Raw genomic sequence first — 14,285 nt, forward strand, 5'->3', positions numbered from 1 at the left:
GAGTCTATACTGACCTTGAGATCAGACCATCAGACAAATACAGAAGAAAAAACTCAGAGCTTAATTTCAGACTTTACAGGCCTTAGGTAGCAGGCTAAATGTTAAAGTTTATGACCGGACAAACAGAAATAAACTGAAGCATTAAAGCCTGTTGGGAAGGTTAATCTGAATGTCTGGATTGTTTTGGATGTAAACTGTGTAATTTACAGACACATTCAAATGGTCCTGAATAGATCTTTAGTGTGTTTTCACACCTGATAGTCCGTTAGACTCGGCTCAATTGGGGAACAAAATCACAAAATTTGTTACATTTAAAAAATAAAATAAAAAACTGTTTCCCTCCTCGCCTGTGGCGGCGCTGCACCAAGAACCACTGAAGGAAACAGCACAAAAACCTCAGAAGACACCAGCACATAAACAAAGATGGAGTAGCATCAGACTTAGCGGTTATAGGATTTATTTTTTGTGTTTGGTAAAAGAACTATACTCGCATGTTTGCTTTTGTTATTTACCCAGAATGCCTTTTGCCTTCATCTATTTCCTGCTTTTGGAGCGGTCTCCCGTCAGCTTGACATTCATATATGGATTCGAACTGCACCAAAGTTCACTTGAGCCGAACTGACGGGTTTTTAGGCGGGCCGAACTTCGACTGAACATTCACGCCTCCCCCAAACGAACTAGAGTTCAATTAAAGCACACCATATAGGAGTGGTGTGAATGAACACATTTTTCTGTGGCATGAAATGGGTCCCGAATACGTCTGTGTGGTTTTGATTGGGTCAATTTTGTCATAAATGAGTCCTGGAAAAATATATATTTGTAACTCTTACGTTCGGCTCAGGTCCAATAAGTTGACTTCACGACAGACGCACTCAGGCAAACTGTACTTATTTTAAGAAAAGCAGCTTCTGCCCCACAGTTACAGAAGGTAACAAAAAATGGAGAGGAGCTGTCGGTTACCAGTTACTATGGTAACCACCAACCGTCAAGAGAAACAACTTATTGACTATACAAAATAAATTCAAAGGATAAATAAACTGATTTTGACAAGCTTCACATTTATAATATTGTTAAAATAAAATCCTGTTACACATGTTGACCCTAAATGGGTTTTGAATGTGTGATTTTGGATATGTGGTTCTGAATGGACCCTGAATGTGTGATTTTGGTCCAGAATGTTTACTGAACCTCTCCTTTACTGGAAAAACACAAATCTTACCTAGTAATTTTACATGGTAAATCTTACCAAGTCTCTTGTGCAAATATCATAGTACACTTGAAATGAGACAAAACTAACTTACCAATCACTTTTCAGCAAGATGAAAGACATTGATATTGACGAAAAAAGTAATAGTTCCACTGAGAGATAATTTCACTTTTATAAGTGAAGTAATCTACCAATGGAACAAGTACTTTTCCATCAATATTAAGAAATTATTCCCTTTAAACAAGCTCACATATCCTGCTGAAAAGTTACTTATTTCAACTCTATTTGCACCAGAAATTAGACCAAAAATACTTGATAAAAATTTTGTGTGGCTGTTTTGAGGACCGTGTCCAGATGTGTTTCGGGTCCTGATGTTGGGACCCGCTGCTGGGTAATTAAACACCTCTTCCCTGTGGGTTTATGGCTGTTGATTAATTTAAACGTTTTCAGACACAAAGTGACAATAACCTCTGCAGATTAATTTAATATCACACCACAAAGTTCAGATTATACTTTTCTATTGCAGATCGTGCTTAACTCCATCTGGGATCAGAGTAAAATGACTGTTAAGTCTAAAAAATAAAGAAATGGAGTCAACAGACCTTCCCTCATTCCCACTCCCACCTCCTCTGCATCTTTAACAGCGGCAACAGATGTGAGGCTGAACAACCCGTGGCACCAACATGTGCCGTGTCTGTCTCTGAAATCCCTCAAACAGAGTTTTCCTGTGAATTCAGAGAACAAAGGAGAAGCTGGTGTGACAGTTTCAGGACAGTTGGAGGTGATTTGGGTCCACATGGTACCAACAACCCTGCAGAGGAAAGCCATCAGAACATGTTTCAATTACTGACACTGTTTTTTCAGGTTGGTCAGAACCAAACAGAACAAGTAAAAATGAGTCAAAAGTCAAAAAGGTTCTTGTTTCTATAATCAGTGATGGGAAAAACACTCCAACCGTACTTCCTGTCTGGTATGTTTCTCCTAATAACGTCAAAACTTCATCTTCAGATTTAAGTTTCCAGACCTGATTCCACTCAGTCTCAGTTCACTCTTAATAAAAATCCCTCAAATTATTTAACGGAGTTTCCTTAACATTTTCCTACCACACTTTTTCCTTCCACTCAACTTTCTATTAGTATGCTAGAACTTTTTCCACGATATTCTAATTTCTGGTTTTCATTATTCGCACGCTATAATCATTAAAATTACAAAAATAAAGGCATTTTCTACTACTATATATGAGTTTTGCTCTCTGACGTGATTGACAAGAAATGTGGGAATATGCGACTGCCAAATTCAGAATGAATAAGTGAGTGTAAAGAAATGATAAAGGTTTAATGTATAGCTCATTAATGCATAAAGATTTAATTAGCAACTAAAATCAATTAAGACTGAAAGATAAATTAAATCTGTAGATTTGTTACTTGAAATGTACCTTTTTTTTAGATTGAATTTAACCAAAAGACGTTGTCTATCGGGGAGGAATTTTGAAAAATGAAAACTTACGTTCCAGAAATTTAACTGTTAAAATTCAAAGGCTGGAATTGTAGATTATTTTCTTCATTTCTGTCACATTATTTTTTCCAACTTTGATGTGTTTGTTTGGGATTATGTAAGATAGACCAACACAAAGTAAGGCATAACTGTGAAATCAAAGGAAAGAGTGCATTGTTTTCAAGATCTTTTGCAAATAAGACCTGAAAAATGTGGCATATATTTTGTATTCATCCCCATTAGTCTGATACCCGTAAATCAAAAACATGACACCTCTCCAATCCAAACAGACATTTTTGGTCTCTGTCAAACTAAATACAGCTTTAAAGACAAAAATATAACATGACCTTTTTAGGAAAAAACATTGATCCAAACCATATAAACAAAAGCATTCCCACAGCATCTCACTGCCTTTACTATGTTTCACAGTGAGGATGTTGTTTTCAAGGTGACAAACAGTGTTAGTTTAGGGACAAACCTGTTTTAAAGTGTGACAAACTAAAGAATGAAAGTTTGTGACCCAAAATGAGCCGCCTGGTTGAATTTGAATGAGAGCAAATCTTTGCTTGCAGTGAAAATGTTACATAACGTTTCATACTTCTTTTGATTTATTTAAACAGAAAGGCACTTAGCCATGCATTTCATATAATTTTAATCATTTTATGCATCCATTCTTGTCTGTTTTGTGAGCTCTTTCGGTTTTAAGAGCTTGATAATGTAAACAACACCTCATTACGTCTAACTAAACCTGCAGGAATTGCTCTGATAAATTACTAGATTTTTAAAAATCTGCATGTAATTTATCTCAGGACATAGAGACAAACTCCAACATCCTAACTGAGGCGAGAATTGGTCGTGTCCATCCTTTCTGCCATTAAGTCCCCCTCTGTGACCCGGGGAAAATCTCCGAGTGAGTAAGGCGAGTGCAGAGCTCAGGATGAGCTGGAAATCCCAGATGTGGGAGCGCTCAGGCAGCACAGCCGGATTATAGCCCCGAACATCAAATTGTCTTATGTAACACATTGTAATGCTGACAGCAGCAGCGGCGATTACACAATCTGACCTGGAAAGGAGGAGACGGCATGCACATGGGCGTGCACGCTCACTCTGGGAGATCAAACCGCCATCATATGACCGGATGCACTCTGGACTGCAGTCTGGGACAGTTTTCCATCAAAACTGATGTGAATGTTTAGCTGCAGAAATCCCAGAAACTAAAACTGTGTGTAGGTGTGGATTCATTATCGGATCAGAACTCTGCAGCCTGAAAGTCCAAAAAAATAACACCAGAACCTGACTATGAACCTATAAAGGATTCCTCCTTCCTCGGAAAATGTTTTAGTTTAGCACAGTAAACACGTTGGATGCCTTTTGTAAAGTAACGGTAAAAAAAAATTAACAGCAATAATTTGGTTTATTTATTCTGTTACAGAGGAAAAAAGTGTGTTCAGTTTTCAAAACAATATTTTCTACATTCCTACATTTATAAATGTCAGAATTTCTCACAAAATATTTAACTCACAGGATAACCATTTTGTTTATAGATTAAATATTTAGCTTTCAAATAAAAGTTTTAGTTAGGAAGCTAAATATCTAGTTCTCAACTAAATGGTGAGAGTCTGAGCTAAGCATTTAGTTTGGCTAGACCTAAACATTTAGTTGGGAGCTAAATGTTTAGCTTCCAAAGTAAGTATTTAATTCACAAGCAAAATATTTAGTGTACAAGCGAAATATCTACCATTCAAATTTACCACATGCTACATATTTAGCTTAGTTAGGAAACTAAATATTTAGTTCCCAACTAAATTTTGAAGTCTGAGCTAAATAACTCAAAATTAAATATTTGTTTTGATATCTAATTATTTAGCTCCAACCCAAATATTTATTTTCTAAGCTAAATATTTAGCCCAAACTTTAGCTTGATAAATATTTGCTAAACTAAATATTTATGTTGCCAGCTAAATATTTAACTCATAACTAAAAATGTAAGTCCATGGTAAATATTTGGTTGCAAAGTAGGCATTTAATTTGGAGCTAAATATCTAGTTTTAAACTAAATATTTGGCTCAGAAAAAATATATGTAGGAAAATTAGCTTTCTAGTTAAATATTTATTTTGAAAGCTAAATATTTAACTTGTTAACTTAATATTTAGTATGGAACTCTGACATTTATAAATGTAGGAATAAGATGCTGAAAATATAACTGAAAAATGAAAACCCACATATTTTTCTTTATGACAAACAAAAAAAAATCTAAATACTAATGTTAAATCTTTAGTGTGTAACTTTACAAACAGTATCCCGAGGGAGCTTTGGTTTGCTAAAGAACGTACAGTCCAAAGCATTTTCAGCCACAGTCTCCAGAATAACAAGGGATTAGTTTCTGTTGAAAGAAAAATCAGCTGTCAGAGGAGTTTCACAGGGATCTGTGCAGCAGATTAAATCTGACAGAGAACATCTCTGGAAAATCGCAACAGCAGCACGAACCTTGCTCACGCAGCTGGCATTCATGGACGAGTTTTATGTTGTTTCTATTGGGAGACATGTTTAATTTAGTCACAGCTTTACTAACAAAAAAACTCAGCCGTGAGAGAGACTGGAAATTTAGCAGTTTCTGCACAGATAACAACACTGAGCTGTGATGATGATGATGATGATGATGATGATGATGATGATGATGATGACGACGATTATGATAACAATGATCATCATCATCATCATGAAGATGATAGCATTGAGGACGATATGATTATGACCTTGATGGCAATAACTATGATGATGACTGAAGTCATTAATATTGATGATGAAGAGGAGCAGGATGATTAAAATCACGAGAATTATCGTGAAGATGACATTGATGATGGTGATAACGACATGAAGAATGATGGAGATTATCAATCAATCAATCAAATTTTATTTGTATAGCACATTTCAGCAGCAAGGCATTTCAAAATGCTTTACATCATATCAAACACAGAAACACAATGTAACATAAAATCAACAATCAAAACACGACATTAAGTCAGGTTCCATCAATAAATTTGTAATTGATTACATTTCAAATACAATCCTAAACAGGCAGGTTTTTAGTGGAGTTTGCATCCATAAAAGGTTTACCTGTTACACTCCTACTGTGTTATATGGAATAAAATACCTATTGCTATTTTTATTCCCACTCACGCTCACAATCACACAGTTTAAAACGAAGCAGACAGCATTTTAATGGGCTTCCAGCACCAGGCTCCCTACACCTCTTTCATGGAATTTCGAGCAGGGACTCCACCATCCCTCACGGATTTTTGTGCAATTCTATGGTACCTGTTAGTGTCTAGAATTTACAGGGTTTGTGTTACGCGCAGTGACCCTCAGTCACTCGCCGTTTTTCTTCCGGCACCAGGCTCCGAGATTATGATGATGATTATCATGATTTCTATATCATCATCAGGTAAATCATCTTCCTCTGACTTATTCTGGTTTTATCCATAATGGGAACTATAATGATATTGATGATGATGGTGGAAATGATGATGATCCTCTGCGATTCAGCCAATGAGAAGCTGGCTCTCTTCATCAGTCGTTGTGGTCTCAGTATTGTCAAGAAAATCCGAGCTCATCCCACTTCCCCATGCTGGAGATTTTAGTTTAACAGTAATAATAAATAAAGTTATCTTTAAAATTAATCACTCAAGTGACATTAGGGCCCAACAGTAGACTTAAGTGTCAATAAAGTTAGTTTAACAGTAATAATAAATAAAAGTTATCTTTAAAATGAATCACTCAAGTGACATCAAGGCCCAACAGTAGACTTAAGTGTCAATAAAGTTAGTTTAACAGTAATAATAAATAAAGTTATCTTTAAAATGAATCACTCAAGTGACATCAAGGCCCAACAGTAGACTTAAGTGTCAATAAAGTTAGTTTAACAGTAATAATAAATAAAGTTATCTTTAAAATGAATCACTCAAGTGACATCAAGGCCCAACAGTAGACTTAAGTGTCAATAAAATAAATCTAGTTGTGTGTGTTGTTTTTGTCTCATGCAAACTTTGCTTTAATTCTACTTTTTTCTATCTAATCATAAAAAATCATAGTCAGTCAGAGAGAGTCATTAAACAGGAAAAGCAGGTTTCCTGGAAAAAGAGGAAGTTTCCAGCCTGCAGATTTATAAAAATAGTTGAGACTATTTTAAAGCATGAAAGTTTTAAAAAATTAAATCTAAACATTTTGAGTAATTTGATAAGATTCAAAGTAAAATACTTATATTAATATTGATTTACTTGTAATAATACTTACACTTATATTTGTGAGAACACTTACAAGAAAAACAAGTAACTGTAACTTTGGTATCAAATAATTAGAATAATAGATTATTCTTGGTTTCTTTTCAGAAAACATCTGTAATAACTCACATTAAGATCATAATAAGAGTAACTAATAAGTTATGGTTATAAAATCATAAATGAATGATAGATCAGAGAAGCTGAAGAAAATAAATGTGATATAAGTTATGGTTATAAAATTATAAATGAATGCTAAATCAGAGAAGCTAAAGAAAATAAATGTGATATAAATGTGATTTTGACATTGAACTTGAAATGGTGTAAAAGGTTATAAAACTGCAATTAAACATCACTGATATGTTGGAGGTAGATGGTAGGTGAAAGGTGACAGGAAGGGAAAAAGGGGAACTAACAGGAGAGCAGAGATGATCAGCACCTTATAAGGAAACAGGAGGTTGAGCAGCCCTGAGACATTGGCACAGACATCATGACATGATGTCTCTTAAGACAGTGACGGATATGAGATCATCTGTCTAAGCAGACAGATGAACCCTATATAAGGTGGGTGCAAAAGAGGAACCGTTCGTTGGATCCTCCGGGCAGCTTCGAGCCAAGATCGAGATGGACAAAGAACTCTGCAGCTGAAGAAGAGCCGGGGCCACGGAGCCGGAGACTGTCCTGCACATGGAGACCAACCCGTCTGGCCCACAATCTGTGGCTTCGAATCGCACTTCTCTCATCGGCTGGGTTCTGACCCCAAAGACAAAGATGAAGACAAAGACAAGGAAGAAGAACTGGTGCCTTTTTTCCTGCCAGCACCAAGTCCTGTGTGACCTCAGCATCCATGCGGAGAGGAGGCTCATCAGACCTGCGGAGATCCTGGCCTTCGTCGATCAACTTCCTCCTCCTGCTGCCACACCTTCTTCGTCGTCGTGCCAGGTCTGGGGTTCGAGACGCCAAACTCCGTCCGTCTCGCTCTAAGGTTCCTTTTTTAGTTCTCAGTATCAGCAGTAGGGAAAGATAGACTAGATGACTGATTTTACTTATTTGATTATTTCTGCTACTGAATTAAGCTGTACTGACCCTTGCAAAAATGCCTTACTAATAAAATATTTAGCATAAAGAAAATCTGAAGATGTTGTGGACATTCAGTTAATGAGTCACCTTAAAGTTCTTTGATGGTTGTAAAATAGCTGTGATGTTTGATTCTGGAGAGGAAGAGGTGGAAAATGTTTTTAGGCTGCTGGTAGCCCATATTTAAAACCTCATCCTTGGGACTCGACCGAGTCACTAAAACCTACCTGGTTCAATAACAAATGCAAGTTGCAAAATAGAGAACGAGCGACCGTTAACAGGTGTGCTCTGTGAAACTAGTTGGCTGTAGGCTGCTCAGTCTGGCTAATTCACAGGGGGAAGAAGGGTGGGACACCTGGATGTAGGCCGTCAGATAACCAGGCGAATCGTTTCTCGAAACCAGCTTAAACAGAGTTTACTTCAGTTCTGGACAGGGTAAATCCCAGCAGATTTAGGAAACTCAATTAACCCGTTAGACGGAGAGCTGGTAGCACATCTCCCCTCTCAGAAGAGGAAGTATGAGAGTGAGAGAGTAGAGACAGAAAGGAGGTGGGGGGTGTTGCGCAACAACAGTATTCAGATTTCCTTCATTTCAATTTCCTCTGTGACGTTTCGCTGACGTCACGTCCTGAACAAATCAAACCTTCCCTCCGCTAATTGTTAGCATATGAAACTTTTCCTGCATGTCTGGAGGCTCAGACTCAGCAGATTAAAACTGGATTGAGTCTTTTGAAGACGGGTCAAGCTTTTAAAGGTTTCTCTTCCCATTAAAACCGGTGCAAGCCCCCCCTCCTCCTTTAATCTGCCCTGCTCTGTGACATCTGTCCCCGTCTCTGCAAGTCTTCCTCTCAGTGAATGATCCGCCTGCTGTCGCTGCTGCTGCTGCAACTGATGCTGATCCTCAACACAACCGGCAGCAAACGTATCTTCTAAAAAAAAACAAAAAAAAGAACCGATGCTCCTTTTTCCTGCTGAGGAATCGGCCGTCTCTGTGCAGGATCAGGTAAATCAGCTTCCTCTGACTTTTTCTGTTTTTAATGAGAAGTTCAAAGGTTCAACTGAAAATCCTGAACGGTTTGTAAGAATTTAATCATAACTCCTTAGATACATAGTTTAGGATGTAATTATGCAAAAGCTTCGTGAATTGTGTCTTTAGCTGGAGTTGAAGTATGAAATATTCTTTGTAGTGGCTTTTAACTACGCCTTAAAGTTTCGGCCGCTATTAAGGGATGAGGCGTTCACTGACATCACGGAAACGGGAATGATTTCGTTTGAATTTTATTCGTTTCCTCTCCAACTTAACACTTGTTTAATTTCATTCTCAACTGGCTGATTTTATGACCGGTGAATGACTTTTAGAAACAGCAGAAATAACTTAAACAAAACATGCTAACCTCACATATGTGAAAAGTACAACAAAAACCTCAGAGATAAAATATCTTATTGTTGTATTTACCATATCAATCAATACACATACAGATCTTTACATAATTAATGCACCACACTGGGGTTAGTTTGATTATATTTCTGCACTTTTCACATCTTGTTCTGGTCTTGTTTGTATTGTTTACATCAACATAAAGGTAAAAAAAGAATAAGTCCAATAAATGCCACTGCAGTCCCGCCCATAGAGATGACAGAAAACAACAGAGAACAACAGAGGCTTTACTCATTACACCGTCCTGTTTGGAGACATGTCCAGGATTAAAGGCTCATTCTGACTGACCATCAGCTCTGAAATCCTTTATATTTCTGATGTGAAGAGGAAGATTAAAGGATCTGACCATCAGAATCTCAGCCTCTTGCAGAACATTTACAGTTTATGTTTCACCTGTTTGATCAGGAACCTGCAGCATTAGGCTTTTACAGAGTTTTCCTCTTCTCTTTCCACTGTTTCTTGGTTTGCTTGGAGATTATTTCTCATTTTTCTCTTTCTCCTGCAGGTGCAGCAGCTGAATGGCGGCGTTCTGCAGCAGAGACTCTGTCAGATCTTCAGACGTGGAGAACTTGGTTTGCACGCTCAGTTCATCTGAGGTGACGCCTTCATTTAGATGGATTCAACAGCTACTTACATATTAATACAAAAATCTGCTTCAGAGCTGTGTAATTAACAATTTACCCTCACTTCACTTTGTACAGGGGAAAAAAAGATTTGAGATTTTTCTCAAAATTCAGTTTTCCTTAGAATTCTGTCTTAAATCTCAGAATTCAAATTTAAAATTTTGAGATTTTTCTGAAAATTCAGATTTTGTTTCTCAAAATTCCAACTTTAATCTCAGAATTCTGACATTTTATTCAGAATTCTGACTTTTTCTCAAAATTTTGACTTTAAATTCCAAGATTTTTCTGAAAATTCTGATTTTCTTTCTCAAAATTACAAGTTTAATCTCAGAATTCTCACATTATATTCAGAATTCTGACTTATTTCCCAGAATTTAGTTTTTTCTCAGAATTCTGACTTTTTCTTAAAATTCTGACTTATTTCTCTGTATTCTGATTTTCTTTCTTAGAATTATGACTTTAATCTCTGTATTATGACATTTTTCTCAGAATTGTGACAATCACCTCAAGATTCAGATTTTTAATTCCTCTGAATTCTGATTTTTTTTCTCAAAATTTTGTCTTTAGTCTTAGAAATTCAAACTTTAATTTAAAAATGTTTACTTCACGCTGAGAATTCTGACTTTTTTCTCAGATTTCTGTCCTTTTTTTTCCTAGAAAATCAAAAGTCTGAATTATTTTTGTTTTTTTTCCAGTGGCCATAATACTGTTCTGTATGTTTCTGTGACAACAGGGAGTAGAAAACCCTCCTCACATGAAGGTCCACTGCAGACCTGGAGGCGATGAAGTGGTCCATTCAAAGGTATAGAGGACTCACGAGTTTCTACAGATTTAATATTTCATTCTAACTGTTGTTTGAATTGACAGGAAGCTATCTAAGGGTTTCCTGTCAAGAATTACCAAAAGAAATTCTGGTTTGGTCCAAACAGGAATGGGTGCTGAATCGATTTTACACTTATCCGCTGGCTTTGACATCATTGAACTTGGACTACTTGGATTTGTAAAACTGTTAGCCAGAAGGTCATGACCTTGTTTAGCAGCTTGCAGCAAATTCTGTAACATAATTGTTAAAAAAAAAAACATAAGAGGAAATAAAGAAACCTGAACAGATTGAAAAATATGACCCAACCAGATTATAAAAATATCTACGCTGCACCAGGAGAGACTAAATTCAACCTTCCTACAGGTTCTCTGAAATATAGATGCAGGTGTTGGCGGAGGACAAGTGTGCAACTGTGAAGATGTACAGAGGTTAAGACATGCAGTCAAGAAACGTGAAGGTGTCCAGTTGTGAATATGTGCAGGAATACATAAATATAATAACATTCTCATATTATTAGGATTTTATTCATGTGATTTTATTCATTTTATTTTATTATTTCTTAGTATAATAAAATACTATTTTATTATACTAAAATATATAGTATAATATATATTTTATATATATATTATATATATATAATATATATATATATTTTATATATATAAAATATATATAATACTCTGTTATAAAAAGCAGTAGAGACCCCAATTTAAGTAAAAAATGTGCAAAATATGAATTTTGAGTAATAGTTCCCCTTTAAAGCTATATAAAGGCACAAATATTTTGACACATTTTTGTCTTTCAGGCGCATAAATTCATGTGTGCATCTGGTTATCATGTATAAATATAATTTACTGTGAAATCTTTGACATTCATGGATCAGGCTTGGTTTAGAAGAGTGGTGGTTTTTGTTTCAGAGCTCCGGGTGTCAGACGGCTCTCCACCGCAGCGCCATGGTGGGGAACAGCGAGACCACGGCCGCTCTGATCGCTGGAGGCTGCGCTGTGGACCTGCAGGACCCAGTAAGTTCTGGTCATCAGATCACCAGTTCTGTTTAGTGCTACAGAACACGTTCCTCCATTCTGACTGCCATGTTCTGTTTGTTTGAGCTTGGAAACACGGCGCTCCATGAGGCGTCCTGGCACGGATTCACACAGTGCGTCAAACTGCTCGTTAAGGCTGGCGCTGACGTGCGCGTCAAGAACAAGGTAATTAGAGGAAAACTCGTCTCAGCAGAGACGGAGAGACTGAATTTTCAACTCTGAGATTTCCACAACAAAGAACAATAAAGCCTCTATTGTTGAAGGGGAGGAAAAAGCTGGAAAATCTATCAGATCAGCTCCTGAGTCTGAAGTTTTAGAGTTCAGTAAACATCCATCTTGTTTTCAGTTTAGAGATTATAATCCTGGGGTTGCGGTTTTCCAAACATGATTGTGTAATATTTTTACTGAATAAAGTCAAGGCTTTGATAATCCGACATTTCTGTTACTTGAGCCTCTGATTGGACCAGCAGAACACCAATCTGATGCAGTTGTTCTTAAATTAACCTGCCAATCAGCGGGGGTTTGTTCTGACCGAAATAACCCCGCCAATCATCCTCACTTATTCCTGCAGAGCCTCTCAGGCCGACTGTGAAGTGATTTCTGATCTCTACCTGCAGCAGGAACTGAAATGACCGCCCAGGGTTCAGGTCTCGGTTTTGTTCTGAGTGTTTCAGGCAGGAAACTCGGCGCTTCACCTGGCCTGCCAGAACGCACACGCTCCCACCGCTCAGCTCCTGCTGCTCGGAGGTTCAAATCCCGACGCCAAGAACAAGGTGGGAAAAGATAACAGAACCTTTTATTTTCCCAAATAAAACACATGCATCTGGTTAGCATGGACAAACTATGCAGAAGATTTGTTTTCTAGTCGCACGATTAGCCTCGTTAGCTTAGCATAGCTTAACTGTGCTGTTATGCTAACTCTGTTCAACTTACTCATCAACCTAAAGTCAAAATTACTAAACCATTATTATAGATTTCAAATTGCAACCAGCTGCTTAAAGCTTCAGTATAAATTTTATTTAATATGAGATGAACCATCTGTGAAACAATCTCCCAGTGCTATTATTAGCCCCGCCCCCGATCAGAAACAACCAATCAGAGCCAGGAGGAGGGTCTTAGTGCTGTTAATTATGCTAATGTGCAGAAAAACAACTTAATGTTCCAGAAAATCTCCTTATCAACCATCATTTGTGGCTATGCTAACTAGCGCTAGCATTCACTGCAGGCTAAGAAGTTGTAGTGTAGCAGAGCACAGGGTGGGAGGGAAGATGGGAGGTTGTGAGCAGTGCATATACTAGTGCATATACTAGCATGATTGACAGCACTAAGACCATCCTTCTTGCTGGTCATGTATTTACATGTAAATAGGAAAAAATAATTTATAAACTTGCTATGAATCTTTTTTAAGTTTATAATTGCTGTTTGATGTATCTTTCCATCTAAAAGATATATAGTGGTTCTAGCAAATCATTAAAAGCCAGAAATATGTCACTTATGGGAATGAGAATATTTAAGCTGCTGAGCAGTGCATGTACAAGCATGATTGACAGCGCTAAGACCGTCCTCCTGGTTCTGATTGGTTGTTTAGAGGAGCTTGATTTCTTCACAGATTATATGTCTCATACAATACTGTCACGACATAGTAACAATTTTAGCAAACAAGTAAAAAATATTTTTTATTAAAGTTACATACTGCAGCTTTAATTCCCCCTTTACTCCTTTATAATGAGTTTGTTAGTGTAGTAGTCTGAGGCTACTGGAGCCGGCTAATGCCCCATTTTTAAAAAATAAATTGAAAAAAATATACATATAAATAAAAAATAAAATTATTTAGGACAACAAAAGAAGCATTTCTGTTTCCAGTCGTCCCAGTCAAATAAAACCAGTGCTGCTGCTTCAGGTGGGCGATACCTGTCTGCATGTGGCTGCTCGCTACAACAACCTGAACCTGCTGAAGATCCTGCTGAGGTCGCGGTGCCGCTTGAATGAGACCAACCAGGTGACAGCATGCATTTTTCCTGAGACTTAAAGACAATTCAACATCAATCGATTATTGGAATCATCCTCAGCTAATTTAGTAATCAATTAAATTTTGGTGCAGTCTTAAATGGGTAATTTGCTGAAAGAACAACATATTCAAAGCAATAATTAAGTTAAAATTGTACAAAAAATACATATATTTGTATTTAAAAATTAGAAAACCCTTTTTTTGTAAATATATTTTACAGATAATCAACACTACATTAAATGAATGCCATGCTATTTCATTTTAGGCAATAAAATGTTTTTATTCTTACTTTGG

At 36.9% G+C, this 14,285-nt stretch overlaps 1 protein-coding gene across 1 annotated transcript in view; it reads left to right on the top strand.

Moving 5' to 3' along the window:
* The window catches only part of LOC114133936 (ankyrin repeat domain-containing protein 6-like), a 28,562-nt gene that overhangs the window by 7,880 nt on the left and 6,397 nt on the right, over positions 1-14,285 (top strand). Inside the window, exons 3-9 of the mRNA XM_028000095.1 lie at positions 8,897-9,059; positions 10,000-10,090; positions 10,851-10,919; positions 11,858-11,962; positions 12,050-12,148; positions 12,658-12,756; positions 13,884-13,982. Of these exons, the coding sequence (XP_027855896.1) occupies positions 10,013-10,090; positions 10,851-10,919; positions 11,858-11,962; positions 12,050-12,148; positions 12,658-12,756; positions 13,884-13,982 (549 nt within the window). The 5' untranslated portion in view covers positions 8,897-9,059; positions 10,000-10,012. The remainder of the gene's footprint in view (positions 1-8,896; positions 9,060-9,999; positions 10,091-10,850; positions 10,920-11,857; positions 11,963-12,049; positions 12,149-12,657; positions 12,757-13,883; positions 13,983-14,285) is intronic.

Source organism: Xiphophorus couchianus, chromosome 19 (genome assembly GCF_001444195.1).
Source record: "Xiphophorus couchianus chromosome 19, X_couchianus-1.0, whole genome shotgun sequence".
NCBI lineage: Eukaryota > Metazoa > Chordata > Actinopteri > Cyprinodontiformes > Poeciliidae > Xiphophorus > Xiphophorus couchianus.